This window comes from Coregonus clupeaformis, chromosome 9, assembly GCF_020615455.1.
Source record: "Coregonus clupeaformis isolate EN_2021a chromosome 9, ASM2061545v1, whole genome shotgun sequence".
In the NCBI taxonomy this organism is placed as follows: Eukaryota; Metazoa; Chordata; class Actinopteri; order Salmoniformes; family Salmonidae; genus Coregonus; species Coregonus clupeaformis.
In genome coordinates, this window is record NC_059200.1 from 30,167,087 (window position 1) to 30,194,668 (window position 27,582).

At 41.4% G+C, this 27,582-nt stretch overlaps 2 protein-coding genes across 3 annotated transcripts in view; one reads left to right on the plus strand and one right to left on the minus strand.

Annotated features, from left to right (window-relative positions):
• Nucleotides 1-379: 379 nt before the first annotated feature.
• Nucleotides 380-10,406, plus strand: LOC121573735 (gap junction alpha-3 protein-like). The gene is made up of 2 exons (XM_041885929.2): nucleotides 380-768; nucleotides 7,431-10,406. Exon 2 carries the CDS (start codon nucleotides 7,480-7,482, stop codon nucleotides 8,536-8,538), a length of 1,059 nt encoding a protein of 352 aa, XP_041741863.1. The 5' UTR covers nucleotides 380-768; nucleotides 7,431-7,479; the 3' UTR covers nucleotides 8,539-10,406.
• Nucleotides 9,512-27,582, minus strand: part of LOC121573734 (zinc finger MYM-type protein 3) — a 28,879-nt gene continuing 10,808 nt past the window's right edge. For both annotated transcript variants that reach the window (XM_041885928.2, XM_041885927.2), the window contains exons 7-25: nucleotides 23,246-23,458; nucleotides 22,979-23,129; nucleotides 22,736-22,848; nucleotides 21,071-21,157; nucleotides 20,700-20,850; nucleotides 20,403-20,575; nucleotides 19,912-20,077; nucleotides 19,596-19,645; nucleotides 19,212-19,368; nucleotides 17,218-17,333; nucleotides 16,873-17,020; nucleotides 16,639-16,770; nucleotides 15,229-15,329; nucleotides 14,497-14,644; nucleotides 14,212-14,351; nucleotides 13,928-14,042; nucleotides 13,580-13,837; nucleotides 10,725-10,839; nucleotides 9,512-10,561 (exon numbers count right to left, since the gene is read on the minus strand). In XM_041885928.2, coding sequence (XP_041741862.1) covers nucleotides 10,375-10,561; nucleotides 10,725-10,839; nucleotides 13,580-13,837; nucleotides 13,928-14,042; nucleotides 14,212-14,351; nucleotides 14,497-14,644; nucleotides 15,229-15,329; nucleotides 16,639-16,770; nucleotides 16,873-17,020; nucleotides 17,218-17,333; nucleotides 19,212-19,368; nucleotides 19,596-19,645; nucleotides 19,912-20,077; nucleotides 20,403-20,575; nucleotides 20,700-20,850; nucleotides 21,071-21,157; nucleotides 22,736-22,848; nucleotides 22,979-23,129; nucleotides 23,246-23,458 — 2,721 coding nt within the window. In that variant the 3' untranslated portion in view covers nucleotides 9,512-10,374. The remainder of the gene's footprint in view (nucleotides 10,562-10,724; nucleotides 10,840-13,579; nucleotides 13,838-13,927; nucleotides 14,043-14,211; nucleotides 14,352-14,496; nucleotides 14,645-15,228; nucleotides 15,330-16,638; nucleotides 16,771-16,872; nucleotides 17,021-17,217; nucleotides 17,334-19,211; nucleotides 19,369-19,595; nucleotides 19,646-19,911; nucleotides 20,078-20,402; nucleotides 20,576-20,699; nucleotides 20,851-21,070; nucleotides 21,158-22,735; nucleotides 22,849-22,978; nucleotides 23,130-23,245; nucleotides 23,459-27,582) is intronic.

Here is a 27,582-nt window from a genome sequence, read left to right on the forward strand (position 1 = left end):
ATGCTTAAAGGGTTATGATTTCATCCATACAATGAACAGAGGTCAGTTTAACAAAACATTGTTTTTTCTGTTTTAGGTAAAGTAAATATAGCTAACTGCCTCTGTTTGGAAGGATGTCTTCTGTTGAATTTACAACCACCACAGACTGTGAGATTCTGGTCAGCCTGTCAACAATGACACCGGAGTACGTGCCATAACAATGAAGGGAGGGCCCACCTTTTCCATTTTCTGATGCTCTCCCACCCCAAACAGCCACAGGCCTTGGAACACTTTACCTTTCAACTCCAATTCACCAACCCCCCCAAGCCCACTGAGTGTGATAGCACAGCCACTCCCTTCACAGTGAATTATATTTAGAGCCATGCCACGCAAGACTTAAACCCACTCCCCCCATTGGGCTACTTTAACGCCACTCAGTCGTAAAGAAACATCACTTTAGCAGTGGGCCTTATAATTCTCTACAGGGAGTGAGTGTTCTCATCCTAGCTAACTGACACAGTGAAAGAGGGTGCTTACAGAGGTCCTATTGGTGGTTACTTTTACAGGACACATTTATTGGGCGTTAGTAAGGAGATTCAACGAGAGCTGAAAACTAGTTGAAACCATTTGGAGACAAGAGCGCTTAACATTTGTAGTGTAGTGTCATCACTATCAAAGGACATGGCCTTGTCGGGGACAGGAGTACCACAGTGTAGACTGTGATAGCGACCTAAGTGGAGACGCCACCACTGGATCTGCAATTCCACTGGAGATGAGCATTATGGGAAGGTGGGTCTTGACGCACTGTGTCTATAGAAGTTTGAAGAATGAAGAATCACATTAGAAATCATTAATATGGTCACTAATATGGTCAATACCCAGCTAGCACATAACATCCTGAGAACCATATGGTTCTTAGAGATTGGTGAAAGCGTGTTATTTTGCATAACCAGTACTTCAGCATGAAGTATATATATATTTTGTTGTTGCATACAACCTTCCCAAAACTTCTGGGAATGATGCAGGATAGTTGCTTGGCTTTGGAACATTCTCAGCACATCTAAGAACAAGAAAAACATTATTTTCTTGGTATTTCATTATTTTAACAGAACATTTTGTAAAGGTTCAAAGATGGTTACATTTAATTTAAATTTTGGTAATGTTCTAGGAATGTTCTCACACTGGTTTGACATTGGGAATATTCTCAAATTAGTTCAGAGAATCAATGTTCTTATGTGGGAATTACAGTACTTCAGCCTAACGTTTCTTACAGGTTTCCTTGTGGTTCTATTTAAAGTCATATTCTCACATTCTTCCGACAACGTTAAGAAACAACGTTCTTCTGTGTGAATTTCAGTACTTCAGGATAGTGTTTCCTACTGTACAGGTTTCCTCATGGTTCTATTAAAGTCATGTTCTCACATTGTTCCGAGAATGTTAAGAAAAAACTTTTTCTGTGGGAATTTCAGTACTTCAGCATAACGTTTCCTGCTGTACAGGTTTCCTCATGGTTCTATTTAAAGTAATGTTTTCAAATTGTTCCGAGAACGTTAAGAAAACTTTCCATAAAAACCACAAGAAAACTTTAATAAAGTTCAGAGAACGTTCTAAGAATGTTATTAAAAAACATATACATTCAGTTCTTCTCAGCATCAACAAAACTAGATCTTCTATATTGTTAAGTGTGCTCAGGTGTGTTGGCCGCATCCATTAATTTGTCTTCTTCTTGAAGTTTTATTGGCAAATCACAACCAACTGACAGGTGCATACATCGCCACCTACTGTACTGAAGTGTGAGGCCGGTCACGACCTATCTATACCACTATATTCTCTTAACTAACCCTGAATTTCACTTATTTTTTACCCCCTTTTTTCTTCCCAATTTCGATCTCGTCTCCTCGCTGCTACTCCCCAACGGGTTCGGGAGGCGAAGGTTGAGTCCTGCGTCCTCCGAAACATGACCCGCCAAACCGCGCTTCTTAACACCCGCACGCTTAACCCGGAAGCCACACCAATGTGTTGGAGGAAACACTGTTCAACTGACGACCGAGGTCAGCCTGCAGGCTCCCGGCCCGCCACAAGGAGTCGCTAGAGCATGATGAACCAAGTAAAGCCCCCCCCGGCCAAACCCTCCCCTAATCCGGACGACGCTGGGCCAATTGTGCACCACCCTATGGGACTCCCAGTTGTGATACAGCCTGGGATCTAACCCAGGTCTGTAGTGATGCCTCAAGCACTGCGATGCAGTCCCTTAGACCGCTGCGCCACTCGGGAGGCCCTTAAACCTGAATTTCTAATAAAATAAAATAATTCCCTTCAAACCTCACTACCCCCACCCAAAATACCACCCACTCCTCATTCCCTTCCAACCTCTCTGACCCTGTCAAACAACTTCTCCCTTTCTACATCATACATTTCACAAAATAATAATACATCAACCATTTCCTCTACCATACAGCCATTACACATTCCAGTACCCGCCCATTAATCGGCCACACCTGATCTTAATGAGTGCTTGTTTCCTTTTAAATGGGGTCTATTTGAATAGACTAAATTGAACAGCTTTGTATGAGTTAAAAGAACATGGCATCCTAGCTCCATCCTGGTGGTGCAGCAGACAAATTCCATGGTTGAAAACAGAAGATCATAGGTTTGAATCTCACTGACGCGATCCCACAATAAAAAAATAAAAAATTGGTTTGCATGATTGCTTAAGCAAATAAGTGTCCTGTCTATGCTTGTTCAAAACAAAACAGTTAAACTAAGCTATCAGTTTTATTTAAACATGTTCTCAGAACATTAATAAAACCTCCCAGAAAAACATTCAGGGAACCAAAGTTCTCAGAACCTAAAAATGTACGTTCCCAGAATAGGCGAAATGTTCACTTCCGTTCTCATAACGTTTAAAAAAACGTTCAGTTTTACCAATCAGGAAACGTATTGCTTCATTCCCAGAACCAATTGGAAACCAGAAATGTATTAGTCTCTGAATTTCTGAAATGGTTCAAATTCAAACTGTAACGAGGGAAGTCAACCATTTCAGTGAGTGTAGTTGCAGTGCAATGCTTTACTGTCTCTACTAACCAGGCCAGTGTTGTTATCAAATAATATTAGTGTGTAATAAGAGCAAAGTTTAGCAGATGAAGTCTGAGATGATTAAACCACGGATTATGATGAATGTAATCAGGGAAGTCCTAGATTGAGACAAGTTCTTGGCCATCCACATGTACACTATACTGTCATGGAAGGCTCTTAGGTAACAGCAGCCTAGTTTTTAATAACTTTAAAATCCCTGTGTGGAAAGTGAAACTCATCTGGGAACCTGACCGCCACTTCCATACGCAAGTCTAACTGGCATCAATCAGTATGTTTACTAAAGTGACCACTCAACCCCTGGAAACCTATATCTATGGAGAAAAGAGCTACAACCTATTGAGGCCCTGTGTGTGTCAGTGTGTTTGTCTTGGTGCTCCTCCATCTGATTTCCGGTTTACACTGCCTGGCAGTAGGCTACAGTGGACTGGCCACTACCTGCTCCAGTGCATACTCTCTGGGTACAGTCAGTACTTAGTTTGCATTCAATGGGTATTCATACATACAGTCGCTAGTGAAAGTCTACACACCCCTTGCACATTTTTCTGCTTTAAAATGAAATCTAAAAAGGTAATATGGACTGGGGACTTTGTCAGAATAAAAATAAACAAAAAACATGAAAGGAGCAAAGCCCAGATAAAAAGTTAGAGGAAACCCTGCCTCAGTCTTCTGAATTACGAACCCTGGGATAGGGTTTTATTTTTCAGCTGGAAAATTACACAAATATTAATGCCAATAGATGTTGAGTGTTCCTGAATGGTCCAGTCTAAGTCCTACTTAAATCTGCTTGAAAATCAGAGACAAGGTTTAAATACTGCTGTCCATCAATGACTCCCAATCAAATTTACTGAGCTTGAGCCATTTCTTACCAAAACAATGGATAAATGTTGCCCTAGGAGTTGTGCAAAGTTGGTAGAATCTTATTCTACAGGTGTAATGGCTGCCAAAGGCGCTTCCACCAGCTATTAACTGGGGTGTGAAAACATACTCAATCAAGACATCTTCGTTTTTTTATTTATTTAGAAAATGTTCTGTAATTGTTCTTTCACTTTGAAAATGTGGAGTATGTTGTGTACATCGGTATGATTTTTTTCAAATGTAATTTTAAAACAGCAAAATGTTAAGACTGTTGTGTAGACCAAGGTTATTATAGTTTTGTGTTTTTATATTCGTTTAAATTTCTTTCTCTCTTTTTTTAAATATTTTTTTAAATTCAGTTTAGTTTCAATTCGTTTTCAAACCTGATTTGCTAGTTTTTATTTAGTTTAAATTGTATAAAAATATTTCTATTTCGTTTTTATATGACTACGTTTCCGTTTTAGGGTTAGGGACCGAAAGCATGCATAGGAGCCATTTGGGTTGTATTGTTTTTTGTGTGTTTTTGGGGATGTCACTTCTTGCAATTTGGGGGCAGTAATACACAAGGTGATGGGTCAGGTCATACAGTAGGTTAGGTTAGCCCTTCTCATGACTCCAATGCTACGTTGGAGTCATTCCACGTCCCTTTTGATTAGCTGAGGAGATTTAGCAAAGAGTGAAACGTTCTATCTAGAAACAATTCTTGCTTGTGATAGGGTTTGGGAAACCTTGAACACAACTTCATTATCATTCAAAAATAACTTCACAAATAAGAAAGAAACATTTACTGTTAGCTGTTTTACCACAGATTTATACAGAGGTTTTTTGTGTAATACAGCTTCGAGCCTAAGTTTTTTTCCTACGTTTTTTCTCTCCAATTAGCTCAGGAAGTGCAATGCAAAACACCTCTGTGGGAATCTGTGTTAAAACGGCGCACAGTAAATATATATTTTTTCTTTGTTAAATCATTTTGGGTTGATATGAAAGAGGTTTCCAAAATCGTATCGTACACAGTGATTATTAACGGTTAGATGGAACGTCGGGACAGTTGTAAACGTTGGCCCAGCTCTGGTCAATTGTTCAAATGAGAACCCTATGGCTGTATGGTCTTCGGTTCTCAAGAGCTATGGTTAGGTTAGGTTTAAATTATAAAGTTAATCTCAAAGTGACTTGGTTTTAAAAGGAATGGAATGGTGCAAAAAAAAAGGTAAAAGGAAACTTTCTCTCGCCAATCCGATGCTTTTTAACCTTAATAGTACATGTAAGAAGAATCAAGTTAGCTACCTAGCCGTTTTTCCTCTTGTTAGCTAGTGATAGCTAGTGACAGTGTTGCCAACTCCTCAGTAAGGAAAGTAGCTATTGGATGTCCTTAATGTCGCTAGAAGTCACTAAATGATGTCATCACCTAATTTGCATAATTGGCCATGTGCATGTAATTGTGATGGACGCTGTAGGAGAGAGGAATAACGTTGTGGGAGAGACAAAAAGTGAGTAAAAAACACCCTACATTTACATCCCGCCTGGGCGGGATCAGCCAGCGGCGGCTTCCCGCATGCGCGATTCATTTGCAGTCTGGACATGGAGGGGTGAACATCTCCTGCTCTGACTGCAGCTTGGAGGGACTGCTGCGCGAGGACTGGGCCGCCTGTGAGTACTTTGGGACGGGGGTGGGGCCCACGGGGTGGGGCCCACGGCAGCACCCGCTGCTCGGGGCCCACGGCAGCACCCGCTGCTCATTGAGAAGAGTAAGAATGATATGTGCTTTCACATCAGAGTCTCCAAAAGTCTCCAATAACACCAGAAAAAGTCGCTAGATTTGTCGCTAGTCGCTTTTTAAAAAATGTGTCGCTAGAGGGGTCTGAAAACTCGCTAAATATAGCGACAAAGTCGCTAAGTTGGCAACACTGGCTAGTGATAGTTATGCACAAGCTAGGCCTTTTTGAAACATTGCCATCTCCTGGCCACATTTACCAGCCATATTCAGTAGCTTGAAAATCCCCCAAAAGCTTGATTGCCCAAAGTTGAGAAAAAATACTAAAACTGAACATAATTAATGATAGCTTTTATTTTATTTCGTTTTGGAGTCAAACATAATAGTTTCAGTATAGTTTTTGTTTTTCAAACATGTTTGTAAATAATTTAATTTTACTCAATTGTTTTTCAAGATTAGTTTTAACCTTGGTGTAGACTTTCACTAGGCACTGTACATATAATTCTAAAATGACAGGCAGGGTCTTTTGGGACTACGAACAGGTTCAGTATGAGGGTGAAATACATACAGTATACTGTAGAACCTTTCAAATGGGTGTCAGCCTATTGGTATGATCTATTCCTGATATATTGCATACTGAATACACTAAACACAACATTTCAAGTAGCCTACAACTAACTGACTGTGATGAATATTCATCATCCATTCATACAATGTGCTCACATCTCACCTCCAACGAATAACATGATAGTGGTCTACTTAGGGTTGCAAAATTCCGGGAACTTTCAAGAAATTCCCTGGTTTCCCAGACATCTCGGTTGGAAGATTACTGGAATTAGTAGGGAATAAGCAGGAAACCCGGATCCTCCAACCAGGATTTCTGGAAAACCAGGGAATTTATTGAAAGTTAGTTCCTGGAATTTTGCAACCCTAGGTCTACTTGATGGGCGGTTTCTCCTCAAGGAAACAGGTGTTATATCGTGCTGTTGCCTGTGATGTGTCCATTAAATGAAGGACCCGCAGCCACTATGTCAAATTAAACATGCTAATGAAAACAGAGGAACTTTGAGGAAATTATTTATCTCAGAATAATGGAGGTAAAACCAAAAAATATGCATGGACCACCCTGAGCTTTTCTACAAGATGTTTCACAAGCATATGACAACACTCTAGGAACATGACCAACATTACACTTTTCTTCCTGTTTTTCAGAACCGCTCACATTTTGGGGATTAGGAAAAATAAACTGTGTGGAAAGGACAAGGCCATATATTGCGAACTAGTCAAAGCATGGGCATTACTTTCTCTTTAGAGAAATGATGGCAAATTATTGCCAGGAAGCACCAATCTCGCTTAATTGGTCTCTGCAGGGACCAAATTAATGTAATGTATTGAACAAATGTTTTCATGCTAGAAGAAACAGAACCACAGAAACGTGTAGCAGAACATTATATATAGAAGTGAATCTGGTTCATTTACAGAAACACACTCAAAAAAATACAAAGCTAAAAACTAAATTACAAACAAATTATTGAGCTGGAGAGGTCTGTTTAGCAACAGTAAAAAATGCTTGGCTCTTATCTTTAAATGCAAGCTTTTACAACCAAAACCATTATAAATGAAAATGCATCAGTATAGGTTAATTTCTTATGCCACCCTAGGTGTAATAATATAGTTACGGTGAGGCATTTTCCTCAAACTATCCACGTTTTTATGCAATGGTTTTCAATCTAATTGTGATGTTTGTCTGATGCAGTTCGTTTACATTATGTTTTTATTCTGATTGCAGGTTCCTGTTTCGGATCTCTCTGTAAGACTGAGCATATGAGTAAGCCACTATGGCGGACTGGAACTTGTTGGGCAAGCTTCTGGAGAGTGCCCAGGAGCACTCCACCGTAGTAGGCAAGGTCTGGCTGACCGTGCTCTTCATCTTCAGGATCCTGGTGCTAGGAGCTGCAGCTGAGAAGGTGTGGGGTGATGAGCAGTCTGGCTTCACCTGCGACACCAAGCAGCCTGGTTGTCAGAATGTCTGCTATGACAAGACTTTCCCCATCTCTCATATCCGCTTCTGGGTGCTGCAGATCATCTTCGTGTCCACACCCACTCTCATCTACCTGGGCCACATCCTGCACCTGGTGCGCATGGAGGAGAAACAGAAGCAGAAAAACTTGGCTGCGCAACTGGCCATCCACAATGACAAGCAGCAGCTGCTGCCCGACGCCAAGCCCAAGAAGCCCCCCGTCCGGGACGACTTTGGCCGCATCCGCCTGCAGGGGGTCCTGTTACGCACATACGTCTTCAACATCATCTTCAAAACCCTGTTCGAGGTGGTATTTATCATCGCTCAGTACCTGCTCTATGGGTTTGAGCTGAAGCCTCTGTACACCTGCAACCGCTCACCCTGCCCCAACGTGGTGAACTGCTACATCTCCAGGCCCACAGAGAAGACTATCTTCATCCTCTTCATGTTGGCAGTGGCATGTGTCTCACTGGTGCTAAACATAGTGGAGATGTATCACCTGGGGTTCACCAAGTGCCGCCGGTACAGATGTGCCCAGTCCACATGTGAGACAGGGTCCAAGGCCCCCAGCGAGGCAGTGGTGCCTTTTGTCCCAAACTATAACTACTTCCCCAGGCACCACCCAGCCAATGAGCCCTACCATGCAGATCAGTACATCTTGAATGAGCCTGACTCTACCTACCACCCCTACAACAGCAAAGTGGCTTACAAGCAGAACAGAGACAACCTGGCTGTAGAGATGAACAGTAAACCAGAAGGGGGTGACACCACAGAAAGGAAATGCTCCAGTTCTGCTCCAGGGTCGCCTTCAGAGAAACAACGGCGATCCAGCAAGCACAGCAATAGTAAGACCAGACTAGATGATCTGAAGATCTGAGGGCCAGTTAAGGCGCATTTCCACCACAGGGTTTTATACAGCTGCTTGGCCTAAAGATTAAAACTTTCGTGTTTCCACCTCTGGTGGGGGAAAAGTATTGGGCCATTTGAGGGGTGAAAACAGACAAAGCAGGATAGATCACCACCTCATTTGTCAGGGGCCAGAAACAAAAACCTTCTGTGGAGGCTTAGGATAATAGTTTTTAATTATTCAAGGTAGTTGATTCTCATTAAACATTTTACTCCTGAAAACTTAACTTCAACTGAAAAGCATGTCAGATGCTGTGTGTTCTATGTGCAGTGCTAGAAACAGAGGTGGGCTCCTGTTCTTCTTCAGTTATGTTCCTGTACAGAACAATCCCTTGGTCAACTGACGAGACCAAAGTCTGACTCGCACAACTCCCAGAGGTAAAGGGTACTCCCTGGACAAGTGCCATATCGCTAACTGGAGAGGGTTGCCAGCGAGTCTGTATGCAAAGAGACCGAGGCCAATTGAAGTCCAAAGCTTAATAAATTAGTTAGCTTGGGCACGCAAACAGCAACTGTTGGAGGTTCTCTCTCATCAGTCAAACATTTGCCATGCGCAGTATAATATTTCAATGTGTTCCAAGACAAGTTGTTTCCTTATGAACACATGTTGATTATTCTGACTGGAAATAATGCCAAAGCAATTGCTCGTCTGTGTAATGCTTTGGGCACAGACTACACACCAGAAAGTTAAGATGCAGCATGCATTTGATTGATTTTACAACCATGAATAGTGAATTGTTGTTTATGAAGAATTTGTACAAGACATTCATTCTTGATTCCTTCAATTAGAAAAAGACAGAAAATAAACTTTATAGTACATTATCAACTTTTCTCAAGACATTCAGGACAGAAAATGCATTAAACCGTACTAGTTTGTAAATGAAAGACAATACAATCTAAGCAGGATCAAAAAGTTTAAAATAAAAAGATATCATGAAGTTAGGCTTCTTTTGTGTGGTTTAATGAACAGTTGGTTATATGATTGTAACAATAAGAAATTCTTAAATGAAGGGCAATATATATACACATTAGCTATGAAGTAAAAGGACTGCCATGACTGAGTTTCTTGATACTGTACATGTGAACATCTCTGGCAGCAATAAATGGTTTCCACCTCACTGGCCACATGGTAAACACAGATTTAAAGTGTTTAAGTTGAACATTATTGTTTATATTATCAGTGTATGAACATTAAGCTTTTGAATGAAAAAAAAATCCAGTGAGGCTAGCATAGGGGGTTAAATTCAGTGTCAATTAAATGGTTTTATGAACTAAAGTAAATGACTTTTATACAGCTGTTCTGTACACTTCATAACAAACAAATATATGGGTTTCCAATACGAACCACAGACGTTTCAACTAGTTGTCGTTGACAGTGCCCAAAGTACCTAAGCGTTCCAAATACATTATCTGAACTGAGGGTGGTATACTGCAGTGCTAATATAGTTTCTATACAGATCTAGCTACAATGGTAATTCTATAGGGGAAATGCTCACTGAACTATTTGTGTAGGGGTGACTTAACAACCATGGGACAACAAAAGGCATTGTAGTTAGTACAATGCCAGGGTTGTGGGTCCTGTGTGGCTCAGTTGGTAGAGCATGGTGCTTACAACGCCAGGGTTGAGGGTTCGATTCACACGGGGGACCAGTACGAAAACGTATGCACTCCCTACTGTAAGTCACTCTGGATAAGAGCGTCTAAATGACTAAATAAAAAAATTGAAAAAGTAACATATGCCCGTCATCCCTTGTGCTAGCGGCTTCCACATCAGCAATGTACACTATATAAACTTGTTGCGTGGCTTTCAGTCCATGTCTCCCTGTCCCGGGTGCTCGTCATAGACATCCTTGAGAGCCAGGATCCTGTTGAGCATAATTCCCAGCCTGCCCTTGTCCATGGGGATGTCAGAATACCAGCGAGGACTCTCAGCCATACATGTGCTCTCCGGCTGCAGGTAGAATGCACTGCAGCTGCTCCGCACACCATCAGAGCTGTAAGAACACAAAGACAGACACCATATGTGAATCTAAGAAAGGAAACTGTACGGTTTAATTTATTCATTCCAATGTATTAAACAAATTCAGGGATAGTCCAAGGCCTTCAACTGGCGTTTTAAACGCTGCTGTGCATACCTGGCCAGTCCACATTGCTTACCATTTGGAGAGGTAGAACTCAAAGAATTTGACGGGGCATCTGAGAGGGTTCAACCGGTTCTCTTGTTGCTCCAGCTCAGAAGGCTCATCCCGTTTCCTCTTTCCCAAGCCGCCCTCTGTGTGTAAACAGAACAGAGTACAGGCTCACTTCACTGTCTGACTGACCCATTGGTGTTTATTTTAACACTTGGCTACAGTTAGGGCCAAGCTAAACGGATTAAGCTGATGGCCAGACAGTTATGGGGAACAGTTTAGTTTTTTTTGTCACCGTCTTTCATACTATAAAAGGTTAATAAAATGAATATTATTTTGAAATGGTCTTTCCTACAAAAAGGTACTTTTGGATATCATGAAGGTCACAAGCCCACATGTTTTATCCAACGTTGATATATGGACTTTAGACTTTATTTATTGTGCCACTAGCTACATCTAAAACACTTTTCAGACATTCAGTCAGAGATTCTCTACTAATATATCATGTTGCACGACTCCGAGTTGCTCCACAGCTCCTTTTAGCTTCCTGGTTTTCCCTTGGCAAACAGTGACAGGCCAGGGGTTGGTGTTTGTAGTGTGTATGGCCAGGGCCAGTTCTAAGACACATACCATGGTACACCTCCCATGCTGAGAGCAGCTCTTCAAAGAACTCCACTCTGTGGTATAAATAGCCGTCCGACACACTGAGAATAGCAGTATGGACCAACCGGGGGGGAAGGGGGCAAACAACTTCCTTCTCCTACATCAACAGGTCTCTCACTGTTATTTGTAATATTTAAGACAAGCACTCATAGAACACAAACTGTCAACAGGTGATGTCACCCTAAAATCATTTATTTTATACGTCAGCATAAAACCACAATAGTACCAAACTGATCAATTTCAAACTGACCTACAAAGCCACTGAGAAATCTAGCTAGTGACACTGATATCCAGAGAATGGTCGGGCCGAGTTCAAAATAGACCTACGTTAAAACACGTGATTATGTTTCAGTCAGAACATGCCAGTAAACAGAGAAACACTGAGTAGGATGGAGGTGTGGGTCTAGGCTAGCCTATATGTTATAAATAAACAACTGGCACCAGGACAATTTCACAGGCATTGCAGTGTTATACTCCAGGCAGTCCAACTCATTGGCACCATGTTATTTGATCGCCGGAAGCTAGTTTAACGGTTTTTACTAATTTATCTTCAATGGAAGCTCTTTGGGGTCAGATGCACCATGTTTAGGAGTGGTGGTCCCTGCCTAAGAGAATTACCCATCACCATCATCTAATTGCATTTTAAAAACACTGTAGTGATAAGGGGAGTTAATGATAAGAAAAACCCAGGCTCTAAGAGTTACTTTAAGACATGTCAACTCCTATCATTCCTTAGCAGATAAAGGCAAAGACCCTACCACGCCTTGGTCAAGTATACATCCAAATTATATAAATTACTGGAGTTGAAAATATGTTTTGTTGGGAATAGCATATTATATCTACAAGTACAGTATTTTTAGGATGTTTTGAAAAATACATTCTTACCACTAAACTGGACCTCATAACTCTATACTAGACTTTCAAACATTCTAAATATGAACTCAAAGATTTAATTTCACCTAGTTGTAGATATTCATGTAATGACTCCATTTTCTAGCCCTGGTCAGCCCCCCTGTCATTCAGCTGAAAGGTGGTACAACTCAAGATAGGTGACCTGCTTCCCCCCCAGGCTGGGGTCATGACCCATGACCCAAAGCAACTCAATCTCTCATTACTGGGAATGACAACTAGCCAATCTTCCATTGGGCTACAGCGCATACTGACACTTCTCATGCACTGGGCTTTCTTATACCAAAACCAATCTCAGACATGGAAAATACAAATGAACGCTAATGTTGTGATGTGACTTGGTACACTAACCACATTTCCCCATCCAGTTTTTAAGCGTGTCAAGTCATACTGTAAAACAATAAAATAATCACCACAGCTGTGATGGAAACAGGTAGTTTCGGTACAATTTTATAAATGATGACAGATCATTTGTCCATTTGACATGGTGGGATCTTTTTTATGTCGGTATAATGAATTATGCGAGAAATTGTGGTGGAAACTCATTTATGCGTAAATATTGATATAATAACCATCATATCGAAGTAAACTTGGAGTCACGCAACGTTATGATGAATTTCACAGGGTGGTGAAAGTGCACGTCGATCTTGATGCTCCTTTCCAATAAATATCGAGGGTCTTATTCTGGTGACATGATGATCGATGCTTGACTGCCGTTTGACAAATAATAATAATCTCACCATGTAGACTAGCCTACCCACACACTGTATCTGCCAGCTGTTGGCTAGAGTGCACATGCCAAGACCAGAGTAGGCACAGAGTTGAAAATTCGATGGAAACACATTGAACTTTTGATTTTTATTCGGTACATGAAAACTTAAGCGAAAAAGTACATTGTATTTTTATTTATTTTTTACCTTTATTTAACTAGGCAAGTCAGTTAAGAACAAATTCTTATTTACAATGACGGCCTACACCGGCCAAACCCGGAAGACGCTGGGCCAATTGTGCGTCGCCCTATGAGACTCCCAATCACGGCCGGTTGTGATACAGCCTGGAATCGAACCAGGGGGTCTGTAGTGACGCCTCAAGCACTGAGATGTAGTGCCTTAGACCACTGCGCCACTCGGGAGCCCCCGGGAGCCCCCACTAAGTCATCACGCACTGACTTATCTGCAACAAGTCTGTTTGGTGGAAACACACCACTGGTGGGAAAATGCGTATATTTTCTCTATGAGGATGTTATAATATTCGCATGAAAATCTGTCATCAATTAGATGGAAACCTAGCTAGTGGCACACAAACTCTCACCTTTACTTGTTCTCTTGTGATGTGATTTGGGGTGGTAGCAGACACTAGATGACTTGACCATGCCATGTGGTGTAGACCTCCTCTTGGCCTGGCGCGTGACTGTAGAGAAGGAGAGCTGGAGGTGCTGCTCCACAGTGGTCAGACCAAAGTACTTGGTGTTGAAGAACATGAGGGTGTTGAGCAGGACAAAGGGAGAGTACACACCCAGCTGTTTACACTCCCACAGGTGCTCCTCCAGGACACGAGAACTGAGAGCACCTGCACCCAAACACACACAAATACATTATTTACACCCCAAATACAACACATACACAAAATGTGTGAAAATAAATAGAAATATGAACTCACCGTTAGGTGACATAGAAGGCAGCCATTGGCTGACAATCTTATTCAGCTCCTCAGCGAAGGTGACATATAACTGGTCTGTGAATATATTCACCATCCGGTTGTTCTCAAGGAGATACTGGAAAATATACAAGACCACTGTGATCAAATGTTTAAGTTGAACACACCGTGTAAACAAAATAGACATTTTCTAAAAAATAAAATCACTTAAGATTTTAATAAGGGACTCTTCAACAAATTGCAAATATTAACTACAAGACTGAAACCATGATGAAATTGGGATTGACCTGTTGAATCCCTAGACAGAGGTAAAATACACTGTCAGGCTTGTAGCATGGTCCTCTAGGATGAACAATGTCTTGGACAAACTGCGAAAGGCCATGGTTCAGTTCCTCAGGACTGCACAAGAGAAGGTCTAATGGTTTCTCTATATGGGAGAAAATAACAGGCACTTTATTATCAGGATTACATTGAAACATTACTGCCCATTTTACTCACAGGAGATCTATCAAACTCAAAGGAGAACTATCAAAGATGGGTACATTTAAAGTTCCATTCAAGAGATATTTTACGTTTTCTGTAGTCAGCGTCCGAGTGCTTGCTTTGGGCCCATGACCTCCAGGCTTTGACCCCAAGGGAGCTGTTCAAACCAGCGCCGAGAGGCTGACTGTCCAGGGGATCGTGCAGGGTCATCTCTGACATGGCCTGACGCTTGGGACCCTGTGACACAAAGCCTATATTAGACATCACACTGCTATGACCTGTTAAGGGCTAGTTACTGTAGTTGGTTAGTTAGTTATTCATATTCTCTTCGAGTGCACCCATTACATAAATTCTACATGTGGAATGATCATTAACACGTTGTCTGGTCCAAGAGACCACCAAAGCGCGAAAGTAAATTTCTCAGTATATATGTCAAATAATCTCGTTTTAAGAAGGACACTTTTCATTAGTAAGCAGTCCATCTTGTAGGTTTGGTGACTGTTGCCTTATGTTACATGAGCCGTGTGTTGGGGACCATGCCTGCCTGCCTTCCACCAGGGATATATTTGTTTTTCAACCATTTCACCTTTGTGACCCTGTTGCACCTGTCTAAGTACGCAGAACATGACCACTGGTCTCCGGTAAGTCTGACACTAAGACATCTCATGTTTGTGCCAGTTTTATCCCATGTGATTCCACTGTGTCGCTCACATAAGTTGACGCTTTTCTGACACTATTTAATTCAATACAAAAAGTAAAGTAAAGTAAGGTCTATAAAAGACAGACAGAATACACGTATTGTAGGCTGTGTTTAATTATACCTTCTGAACAGCGACGTCGGAGCTCTGCTCTGTTGAAGTAGCATGTGGCGGCATCCCACAGTCAAAGAGGAAATCAACATTGGGGTTCAGGTCCAGGGAAGCTAAAGAGCACAAATGATAAGGGACACAAAATATATATCATAGACTGTTGAGAGTGTGTGCAATTATAGTGTACGTTTACACATCTCAGACGGCAAAGCAAACTACACATTAGATCAGGGGTCTTCAACCTTTTATAGCATTAAAACAACTTAAAAAATGAAACATGTTGCAAGCTACTATTTTTTCCCCTAGCTTTCAAATAGGCACATTGTTCTCTCCTCCCCTGCAACTCTTCCCCAGGTCCTGTAAGTCGTGGGGGCGGGGTTCTACTAAGCTAACATATGGAATTGTTTTTAAGACGGTCAAAACATGGATAATTTAGCTATTGGATTCGGAATTTTGAGACCCCTTTAGGAATAATTTTTTAAATCAAAAATCTATTTGATAAAATATTGAATTTGGCCTTTACTACTATAGCCCAGAGAAACACATTGAATAACACATTCATAAATGGCAAAAAGGACAGCCAAAAAAAGAATCATAATGAATAAGGTTTTGAAGTGTCTGTCCTATACAAATCTACAAATTCTGTTTTATACTTTCCCAAATTATGTTCTCTCAGTTTCCTTTTTCCTGGTTTTATATATTTTTTTGTTTTCACTCTGAAAATTACAATTGTTCAAAGAAAACAATGAAATGGATGTTCGGAGTCCATGTCAATGCTTAAATCACATCAGAAGAACATTTTTAGGTCTGGAAGAAAAGTAATACATTTGGATTGAGTGTAATTGCGCATCTGGCCCTTTAATTGCGCATCTAGCGAGTGAGGAATGTGCCGGTCTAGGATGGTTCTGTACGGCTGCTGCTCATTTCATGGCAAAGTTTGCAAATAACAAATACAAATGACATACTTACTCATGATATACTTCTGCCAGGTAAGCCTGCTCTGCAGTTAACATTTAATTGAGAAGGTTTTGGGGAAAGTATTTTGTTCAACCCTCAAGACGGTATCACATCAACTGGCTACACACTGAGTGATAGACAAACGCACGCACCACACAGACAGTGGCAATATTGCTAGAAATTAATTGGCAGGTATTGTGTTAGGTTTGTCTTTTTAAGCAAATAGCGGCTCACCAGGGGTGGGATAATGTAAATGTTGCATTGATAGTAGCAAGGAGCTTGCGGTGTCTTGATACTTGTGAGATTTGTTTATGACAGTTTGCGGTGGAACACATGAAAAATGCATGTACTTTCAGAATTGTTTGGCGAGCTACTCACAGGTGGGCTGCGAGCTACTGGTAGCTCACGATTGACCTGTTGGATACCCCTGCATTAGACATTGCATATTATAAAGCTTGAACCTACCTTTGGTGAGCTCATCTACTGGGTCTTGGCCTGGCTCAGTCAGTACATCAGCCATATTGACAGCCATGGAGAGGATGTCATCTTGGGATGTAGAATCAAATAAGCTGCAGTCCCTCTGATCACTGTCCAGATCTAAATAAACACATATAACCATCATATAGTTACAATAATTATATATAGAATACCAATGGCAAGTTGACTAAGAAGAGAGAGAGAGAGCCGAGGAGCCCTTGCCTTTATTCTCCTCTGCTATCATGTCTGCCATGGCCAGAATGTCAGCCTCCAGTGGATCAGACGGGATCTGGAGTTTCAGGTCATTTATGTATTCCACAAGTTTATCGATATGATCCAGTGTGACAGGTAGGAACATGGGGACAGGGAGCTAACAGAGAATAAAGAGCAAAACAATAAGCAGACAGTCCCTCTAGAGAACCAGACATTATTGCAGCAGTGTGTAGGCACCCATAAGGAACAAGTTTGGGTGGAAACTAAGAGTTACTCTAGACTCGAAATTAATGACGATAAGCCTAGAGTAAATTTTGCACAATACTCAACAGGTCCTAGACAAAACCAACTCACCGGCAGCGGCAGGGCCATTGGTATGGGAGTGTACTGACAGTACATATTCAAAGGTACAGGAACAAACACAGGCACAGGGACAGGCAACACCACAGGTGGGGACTGCAAGAAATCATCTGAAACAGACAATATTTATTAAAACCATGAAGGTGCTTTTTTTGCAATTGCTAATTATAATTGTTGGCCTGATTTAACATAAAGCTCTTAGCATACGAATAGGGATGTTTTGTTTAAAACGCGAATCCTTAGTTGCTACATCCATTTTTGGACTTATAAATCAATGATACAGACCTATTGATTCTTAAAGAAAATAACTTAAATATTAAACACATATGAAATAATATTAAATATAGTGTTAGACTAACCAGTGAGTCCCATAGACAGGTTGGTTGTTTAGAAACAAAAGTGATGTGTGAGCAACTATGGGGCAAAACAGACAGGGTTGGCTTAGAATTGACTATATAAACTATATTTAGTGTCCAAATGTTTATTGAAAACATACATTTGCAATGAGCACTTGTTGTCTCAACTACATCGTTACAGTTGTTGGTTAGCGAGCTAGAGAATTTTAGCCATATTAGAATAGACACTACATCAGTCAAAACAAGACATGTTATCAATAAGATACACTATATATACAGAAGTATGTGGACACCCCTTTAATTTAGTGGATTTGGCTATTTCAGCCACACCCGTTGCTGACAAGTGTATAAAATCGAGCACACAGCCATGCAATCTCCATAGACAAACATTGGCAGTAGAATGGCCTTACTGAAGAGCTCAGTTACTTACAACGTGGCACCGTCATAGGATGCCACCTTTCCAACAAGTCAGTTCGTCAAATTTCTGCCCTGCTAGAGCTGCCCCGGTCAACTGTAAGTGCTGTAATTGTGAAGTGGAAACTTCTAGGAGCAACAACGGCTCAGCCGCGAAGTGGTAGGCTACACAAGCTCACAGAACGGGACTGCCAACTGCTGAAGCGTGTAAAAATCATCTGTCCTCGGTTGCAACACTCACTAGAGTTCCAAACTACCTCTGGAAGCAACGTCAGCACAATAACTGTTTGTTGGGAGCTTCATGAAATGGGTTTCCATGGCCGAGCTGCCACACGCACAAACCTAAGATCACCATGTGCAATGCCAAGCATCGGCTGGAGTGGTGTAAAGCTTGCCGCCATTGGACTCTGGAGTGATGAATCACGCTTCACCATCTGGCAGTCTGACGGACAAATCTGGGTTTGGCGGATGCCAGGAGAACACTACCTGCCCGAATGCAAAGTGCCAACTGTAAAGTTTGGTGGAGGAGGTATAATGGTCTGGGGCTGTTTTTCCATGGTTCAGGCTAGGCCCCTTAGTTCCAGGGAAATCTTAACGCTACAGAGACAATTCTGTGCTTCCAACTTTGTGGCAACAGTTTGGGGAAGGCCCTTTCCCGTTTCAGCATGACAATGCCCCCATGCACAAAGCGAGGTCCATACAGAAATGGTTTGTTGAAATCTGTGTGGAAGAACTTGACTGGTCTGCACAGAGCCCTGACCTCAACCCAATCTAACACCTTTGGGATGAATTGGAACGCCAACTGCGAGCCAGGCCTAATCGCCCAACATCAGTGCCCGACCTCACTAATGCTCTTGTGGCTGAATGGAAGCAAGTCCCCGCAGCAATGTTCCAACATCTAGTGGAAAGCCTTCCCAGAAGAGTGGAGGTTGTTATAGCAGCAAAAGGGGGACCAACTCCATATTAATGTCCATGTTTTTTGAATGACATGTTCGACAAGCAGATGTCCACATACTTTTGGTCATATAGTCTACAATGGTCTGAAACGAGCCACCTACGACTCCCCACTTGGCAGCTTCTTGTCATTGTTGCTAGCTATCTGATCGTTCAGAATCATAACGCACGCCTTCCGGCCACATCGATGCGGGCGCATCATTTTCGTGATGTTGTCAGCCAACCAGTCTATAAAAATGGACATGGGTTTACGTTCGCCATTACCTGTCTGGCAACTCTGGGACTTCATCTCAGGTTTACATGCGACACCAGTAGTGGCCATCATGGGTTTACACATGGAGGATTTGTTCCTTTGGGAGAGAGGTAGAGTGAAGGGAGGAGCAGGCTTGGCTACAGTCCTCTTCAGCCCTCTTCCTGTGGCCTGAAATAACAGAAAAATTGACAAAAATAAATGTTTGGACGTTCACTCAGCATACGTTTTATAGAGAAAAGTAGCTCTTAGCTTTATTTCAAAATCCAATGAAGTTTTTTTCAAGCAGAGAATACGTTTGTTTGTGTGGTAAAAACCATGATCAAATGCATTTTTGTGTCCTTTCGGTTGCATTTCCCCCCCACCTTTTAGAGCATCAAGTCAAAAAGCACACTTACTTCACTTGTCTTTGTAGCTACAGGGGGAGGTGTAGACTCTGGGGAATGACCTGTAAGTCCAGTAAACATATAGAAGTTTAATAGCCAATTACTGAGACTAACATATGTTTACATTTTACAGATTTGAGGGAAATCACAAAAGCAATAGCACTAACTCTGTAACATTATGTTAAACAGTGAAAATCAAACGTTGAACGATTATATTACAACAAAGCGCACATAGAAAAAACTATTCCCATGTATGGATTGGGTTTATGAAAAACTAAGTGTGGGTATTGTTTGCATGCATGTATTGGTGTACGTGAAGCTAACGCACTGCTGAGCAGGCTCCCAGGGCCCTGCTTGGTGTCTAGGTTGGGCTGGTTCTGTTGGCTGTAGAAGTGCAGGAGGCACGGCTGGTCACAGTAGTGTTGGATCTCTCCCCTCCAGTGGATGGTCTCCAGGAGCTCCCCTTGACGCTTGCAGGCATGGCACTGTGCTTCCTAGGAGAACACACATAGCTCAAAATACACATTGTAGCCTGGTAATATATGACACTGCTAACACATAATTTGATCGCAAATCATGCATATTCTGGATTCATTCTGTCATGTATGACGTCATGACAACCATATTCTGGCAGTTTAGCACATACATTCTGAAGCTACCATTCCTCAAACAAATATGTCTATATTACCACATACAACAGACTATGCACAGTGAAAGCAGGTGAACTGAATGCAGCCTGTGTACCGGCAGCCATCTAAAACTTCAGGGCCAGTCATATGGTCATGGTGTATATATGACATTGTTATTGTTTAGACATACTTTCAGGTACCACAGGAGGTATTTGCTTTTACAATCTTCGCTGCAGAAGTCCCATGTGTTGCCATCCTGTTCCTCTGTGACTGCCCGTGAGCAGGTCTGAGAACAGTATGTACAGGTTATACAGCACAGGCCCAGTTGTTGAGCAAAGTCTTGCTTGTACAGTAGTATGCAACCTTGGTAAAAAGAGACAACAGACAAACATAAGTCTCTGCCTAGACACACAGGAAAGTGTTTCCATGTAAACCAACAATCTATTACATATAACAATGCGCACAGAAATGCATGCATCATCCTAACCGTCACTGCAGAAGGTCTTCTCCACCCCAGAGAACTTTATCTTCTTATGCAGCAGTTTCTCTTGGTTGCAGTGCTCACACACAGAAACCACACCATTCAGACGCTTGTAGTCCTCACAGCACTCCTTACAGCAGAACTGATATATTGAGTCCTGAAAGCAAACAAAATAATATATTCAATCCTGGTGTAACAAGCGTCATGCTCTACCAACTGAGCCATACAGGACCACACATAATAATGGATGTACTTCTTATTGAAGTAGTCTTGAAAAAATAACAGTTTTCACTAAACCAGCCGTAAAAAACATTTTTGCCACAATGTTGAGACTAGTAAACTAAAAAACAAGTATGTAAAAGGCAAATTTGGATTACCTGCCAGTCTAAGATTTCTGGTACCCCACTGAACATGTTATGACAAGAGAGACAGTTGAAGTAGATGTCTCCATTGGGACTGTTGCTCTGTGAAGAAGAGTATATTTCTTAAACTGGAGATTTAACAAGAAGAGAATAAACAGCAAACATTAAGCCAAGGCAAAAAAAAAACTACCTCACAGGACTAGTATCAAAGAGGGACTCAAGAATGTCTCAGCCCATTCTCAGACATTTTATTGCGAGGGTTTTGCAGAAACAGACCAAGCCCTAATTCATAGGTTTTCTGTAGAATAAAGGCGAAAGCTTTCAAAGGGTGACCCTCTCCACACTAAAGAGCTTTATGATGAGTTTTTATTTTAATGGGCTCCAGAAGTGAGGCTGAGCTCCTCACTGCAGCTGCTTGGTGTGCATTTTAACTAGCATTTTTCTGCTTAACAGGCACCTACGGCCAAGCCTGTACATCACACTGTAAATATTAACTGTTTCTTTTTTATCACTTTCAGAATCCATCACCAAAAATCATTTTTTTGTTGTTGTTGTTGAACAACTGAGGCATTAAAAATGTTTAAAACAAATGCACATAAAATAACAAAGTGTTGTATAAACATCTGTCAGACGATGTTTTAATGCAAAAATGTTCTACAAATCTTTGAGAGTAGGCATGATTAACCTCTACGGGATCGGTGTCCCGTATACGGGACGGTTGAGCTAACGTGCGCTAATGTGATTAGCATGACTGTTGTAAGTAACAGCAAACTTTCCAGGACATAGACATGTCTTATATGGGCAGAAAGCTTAAATTCTTGTTAATCTAACTGCACTGTCCCAAGTTACAGTAGCTATTACAGTGAAAAACTACCATGCTGTTTGAGGAGAGTGCACAACAATAAAAAACGTATCATTAGGCAACTGGTTTCGTACATTCACCTCTGAAGGTAAATAATGTACTTACATTCAGTAATCTTGCTCTGATTTGTCATCCTAAGGGTCCCAGAGATAAAATGTAGCATAGTTTTGTTTAATAAAATCCATTTCTATATTCAAATGTAGGAACTGGGTTCTACAGTTTGAACCCCTGCTGTCTCTGGCTCCACACCCACCCCGCCCGGCCATGTATGACATTCCTGGGAGTGTGTAAACTTACATTTTGTATTACCATATCATTTTTGCATGTTCTCTATAGTTATGTACTTGAAAAAGTAACAATTGACCAATTCGGCACATTTGGGCAGACTTGATACAAAATAGTCCAGTATTGCAATGGTTCACTAGATCAATCTGAAACTTTGCACACACACACACTGCTGCCGTCGAGTGGCCAAAATCTAAATTGCGCCTAAACTGCAATATTATATTGTGGCCTTTCTCTTGCATTTCGAAGATGATTAAAAAAAATGTTTTTTGTTTGTATTATCTTTTACCAGATCTAATGTGTTATATTCTCCAACATTAATTTCACATTTCCACAAACTTCAAAGTGTTTCCTTTCAAATAGTATCAAGAATATGCATATCCTTGCTTCATGTCCTGAGCTACAGGCAGTTAGATTTGGGTATGTCATTTTAGGCGAAAATTGGGGGGAAAAAAGGGTCCGATCCTTAAGAGGTTAAACACTGTAGGTTGTAGTGTTGTCCCAACTCTATTCAGGGTATGGGTTTATCCTACCTGAAATTTGCTCCAACAGCTAGGGCTACAGAAGACATACACGGCTTCATTTGTTTTACAGTAGTAAGGTTCAGAGGGGCTTCTTTTGCAGGAACTGCAGGCTTCACTGGGCACTGGAAAAGAAACAGATTAGTAGTAGTAGTAGTGAAGAGCCATTCACAGTCAGACATCATGTCAAAACATTCAGATTAAGAAAAGGTGAATTAATACAGTAGTAAACAAGCCAAGGAGAGTAGAAGGTACCTGTGTCCCCAGACGTTTTAACTTTATGTGAGGCGATACAGCACAAAGAACAGAAGTGTCTGGTCTTGCCATACTGATCCACTTTAGACAGCATGTCAAAGTTCTTACACAGAGTCCTACACCACTGGCATGAGAGCACCTTAGTGTTTTTCTGAAATCAAAGACAACACAGCAGCCGTTCAGATGTTAAACACTCTAAGCAGACAAATCACTCTCTTATCACTCAATATTACAAGACTGTAGATTCAAGAAGAGAGATTCACCCACCATCTTATACAGCCTGAGACACGAGGAGTTGCAGAACCTCCTCTGCTGTCCCTCATGCAGTAGGTACTCAGCCCGGGAGGTGAAGGTGTTGATGTAGGTGCCACACGCGTCACAGCAGCTGGTCTTCAGGCCCTTGGTAGCGCGGAAACGGTTGAAGCAGGCATCACTGCACATGAGGTGAATCATGTTCCCCATGGTTACCTCGTGGTTGATCTGAGGCAGGAGGGAAGAAATGTAAGAAACTCGGGGCTGAATTCTAACAATCCTACCTTCAAATAACGCCATCATTTTTCATTTCCCATTAGTCAACCAGTTGGCTATAATTTATTCTGCTGCCTGCTCATAGCATACGAACAGACTCAACAACAGCATAAACTTGTCGATATGGATTTCAACGTTTGACAGAAGTCCTGCCTCATGCAGACTCCATCATCACAGCATAGATCCAGCTACACACATAACATTTGTTTTCAATTATGAAATATCAACATGAGGTGACATTGAAATGTGTGTCACTAGGGTTTAGGGATTCTTTGTTTCACTTCTGGGAAAAGCACATGACGTGACAAATACTTCACATTAGCACAGGTGTTCGGTGGGCTGCCCTATATCGACTGAGCTTGAATTGAAGAGTGCTGATCAGATCTCTGACCAGCATTTCTAACACAAAGGATATTTTAAAGAATGTATACCATAATCACATCATTGTGTGGTTTTGCAGTGCTTAGCATTAAAAAGTGCCTACTTATTTTTAATACATTTTATTGTACAAATGACTAACAGATGGTGTGGGAAACTCTAATCAGAATAGGTAAGGCTGGTGCCAGCTTTTCGAGGTAAGCATAAAATGTTGACTTGTTGCAAGAGTAGAAGATGCAGTCTTTAAAATAGCTTCAATTTAATGTATGACTAACAAAACAGCCTACAGCATTTTAAACCATAAGCAAAGCATTGTGGAAGTGTAGCCATTTTTAACTCAATATCAAATAATTTTCAGGTAACAATTAAGTACCTTACTGTGATTGTTTGCAATTAAAATGGTCAAAAAGAAACAGCTTCTTAGTTTTTTTGTTGCTTCTTAGCAAAGAGCAATTTCTCAAGCAAGAATGCTGATATGACTGTCTGGGAGTGGCATGAGTGGGGAGGGGAAAACAGAAAACTAGCTGGTTTTGGCAGAGGTTTGGAACTCTCTTGTTGGTCTATTTATGTGGAACTGACAGCATTTTAGCAACATCAAATCATATTAAAATCTGTTCATATACACCCCCAGGAAGAATATGAAGCCTTTTATTTTTATATTTTACATTTTCTGAGAATGTAGTAATTAGATATGGTCATTTTCACGTTTTAATACATTGTGTTTGTTAATGACGTATAGTAAGGCATTTGTGAACATTCTATAGCAATATAGAGTGGGAAAGCAGCCGTGTGTTTGGACAATTAATAGACTAGCCAACCTCAACTGGCGGGCCGCGGTCCGGACCCAGAGGAAGGTTCAATCCGGGCCGGACAACATCGCATTTTGTTATAGAAAAGTCAATAAATTATGTTTAGACAGCTTTTTAAAAATCTACCTGGCGCAGCGGTCTCTTTAACTCAGTAACCTCTCTTTCTCGCTCTCTCGAAGCAACACCCACCTCTACTAGTGCCCAATCTAATCCAATTGCATGGTTATATGCAAATACAAGAGGCCGCGTCTTACCCAATCACATCAATATCCTCAAATATCCTTCACAATTATCCTCTGCGGAACCTTGGAACAAGGAGGCATAAAGAAACAAAGATTTGACCATGGTTCAACTGTTAATAATCACAGATATGAGTTTAGTTACCAGTATCTTTGTTAATATGGCTTGATAAAAAAATTATCATGACTATGAAAACCGTATATTCAAAGACGAGTGGACGGAACAGTATTCATTCTCCCCGCAACTAACACAAAACCAATGTACCTGATATGCAGCCAGTCCGTAGCTCTCGTGAAAAGTGCCAATGTTAAGTGCCATTATGACACCAGGCATAGTAAATTCGATCAGATGTATCCCCTGAACACGGAGGTGAGAACAAACAAAATTAACCAACTCAAATCCCAATATGAGAGGTCCACCAAAGTCCTTGTCAATTACCTGACAGCCCAACAACGTGCAGTGTTCACTGAGGATAGCTTGGGTTTTGGGAAAACACACCAAAAAACAAATCTGACACTGAGATGGTAAAATAATGCATGTGTGAAGTTACTGAAACCTTGCTGGAAGGTAAACAGAAAGATGAGCTCAGGGAAAATATCAAACAGATCCCACTGTCAGATTCCACAGCAATGAGGAGAACTGAAATATTAGCGGAAGATTTCACTTCACAACTTGATGAGGCCATTCAGAATGCACCATGCATTTCATTAGCTGTGGATGAATCAACAGATAACACTGATAATGCACAGCTTCTGGTGTGTCAGATTTTATAACGAAACAGAGAAGGAATTCTGTGAGGAGCTGTTGGGCTGGCTCAACTAATCTAGAAGCACACACACGGGGAGAGGATATCCATGAGGCCATCAAAGGGATGCTGACAAAAAGGGGGATAGATCTGAAGTCAGTGGTCTCCATCACCAAAGATGGAGCTCCAGCCATGATAGGAAGAGGGAGGGGACTGGTTGCACATTTGAAATAGGACCACCCTGACCTGACATCATATCACTGCATCATCCATCAATCTGTCCTGTGTGCCAGTCTGGGAAAGCAATATTCCGAGGTCATGACAACGATGATGAAACTGATCAACATCATCCCTACAACACCGCCTGCTACGAGGCATTCTGACAGAGGCCAATGCCAGTTTTGATGACTTACTACTGCACAACAATGACAGATGGCTCAGCAAAGGCAAGGTTTTGGAACGCTTTTGGGCCATTCAAGAGGAAATCAAAGCTTTCTTATCAGAGGAAAAGAGTGACAAGGCAACTCAGTTTTCTGTGTTTTTGGAAGATGAGAAGATGGAAACAGTTGCACAGTGTGTGATATGCTAACAGCAGTTCAGGCTTTCTAGAAGAAATTTGAGCTTTCAAGAATGATCTCCAAGGAGAACTTGTCCACTTCCCCAATCTTCTGATGCAAACGCAGGGAGACAATGATGTTCCCAACCATGTTGATTTCATCCAGAAACTGATGGATAACTTCAAGGCTCGCTTTGATGACTTCACTGTTGGGAGAGAAATGCTGCTGCTCATCCAGAACCCCTCCTTGGTCATAAATGTGACAAAGTTGTCAGAAGAAGCAAAACAGATCTTCAAATGGGTAGATGTTGCATCACTGCAAATGAAGTTGATTGAGCTGCAACAAAATGTGGCTTTGAAAGAGCAGGCTGGCGATTGTGACCCTGTCACTTTCTGGGGAAAGATGGTGCCTTCAGTTTATTTATTTATTTATTTATTTCACCTTTATTTAACCAGGTAAACCAGTTGAGAACAAGTTCTCATTTACAACTGCGACCTGGCCAAGATAAAGCATAGCAGTGCGATAAAAACAACAACACAGAGTTACATATGGGGTAAAACAAAACAAAAATCAAAAAAATACAACAGAAATACAATTAATATACAGTGTGCAAATTTAGCAAGTTATGGAGGTAAGGCAATAAAATAGGCTATAGTGCAAAATAATTACAATTTAGTATTAACACTGGAATGATGTGCAAGAGATGATGTGCAAATAGAGATACTGGGGTACAGATGAGCAAAATAAATAACAATATAGGGATGAGGTAGTTGGGCGGGCTAATTTCAGATGGGCTGTGTACAGGTGCAGTGATCGGTAAGGTGCTCTGACAACTGATGCCTAAAGTTAGTGAGGGAGATAAGCGTCTCCAGCTTCAGAGATTTTTGCAGTTTGTTCCAGTCATTGGCAGCAGAGAACTGGAAGGAATTGCGGCCAAAGGAGGTGTTGGCTTTGGGGATGACCAGTGAGATATACCCGCTGGAGCGCAGACTACGGGTGGGTGTTGCTATGGTGACCAATGAGCTAAGATAAGGCGGGGATTTGCCTAGCAGTGATTTATAGATGGCCTGGAGCCAGTGGGTTTGGCGACGAATATGTAGTGAGGACCAGCCAACAAGAGCGTACAGGTCACAGTGGTGGGTATTATATGGGGCTTTGGAGACAAAACGGATGGCACTGTGATAGACAACATCCAATTTGCTGAGTAGAGTGTTGGAGGCTATTTTGTAAATGACATCGCCGAAGTCAAGGATCGGTAGGATAGTCAGTTTTACAAGGGCATGTTTGGCAGCATGAGTGAAGGAGGCTTTGTTGCGAAATAGGAAACCGATTCTAGATTTAACTTTG

Excerpts from the sequence above, each read along its gene's own strand:
- LOC121573735 (XM_041885929.2), top strand. The coding sequence starts at position 7,480 with ATGGCGGACTGGAACTTGTTGGGCAAGCTTCTGGAGAGTGCCCAGGAG.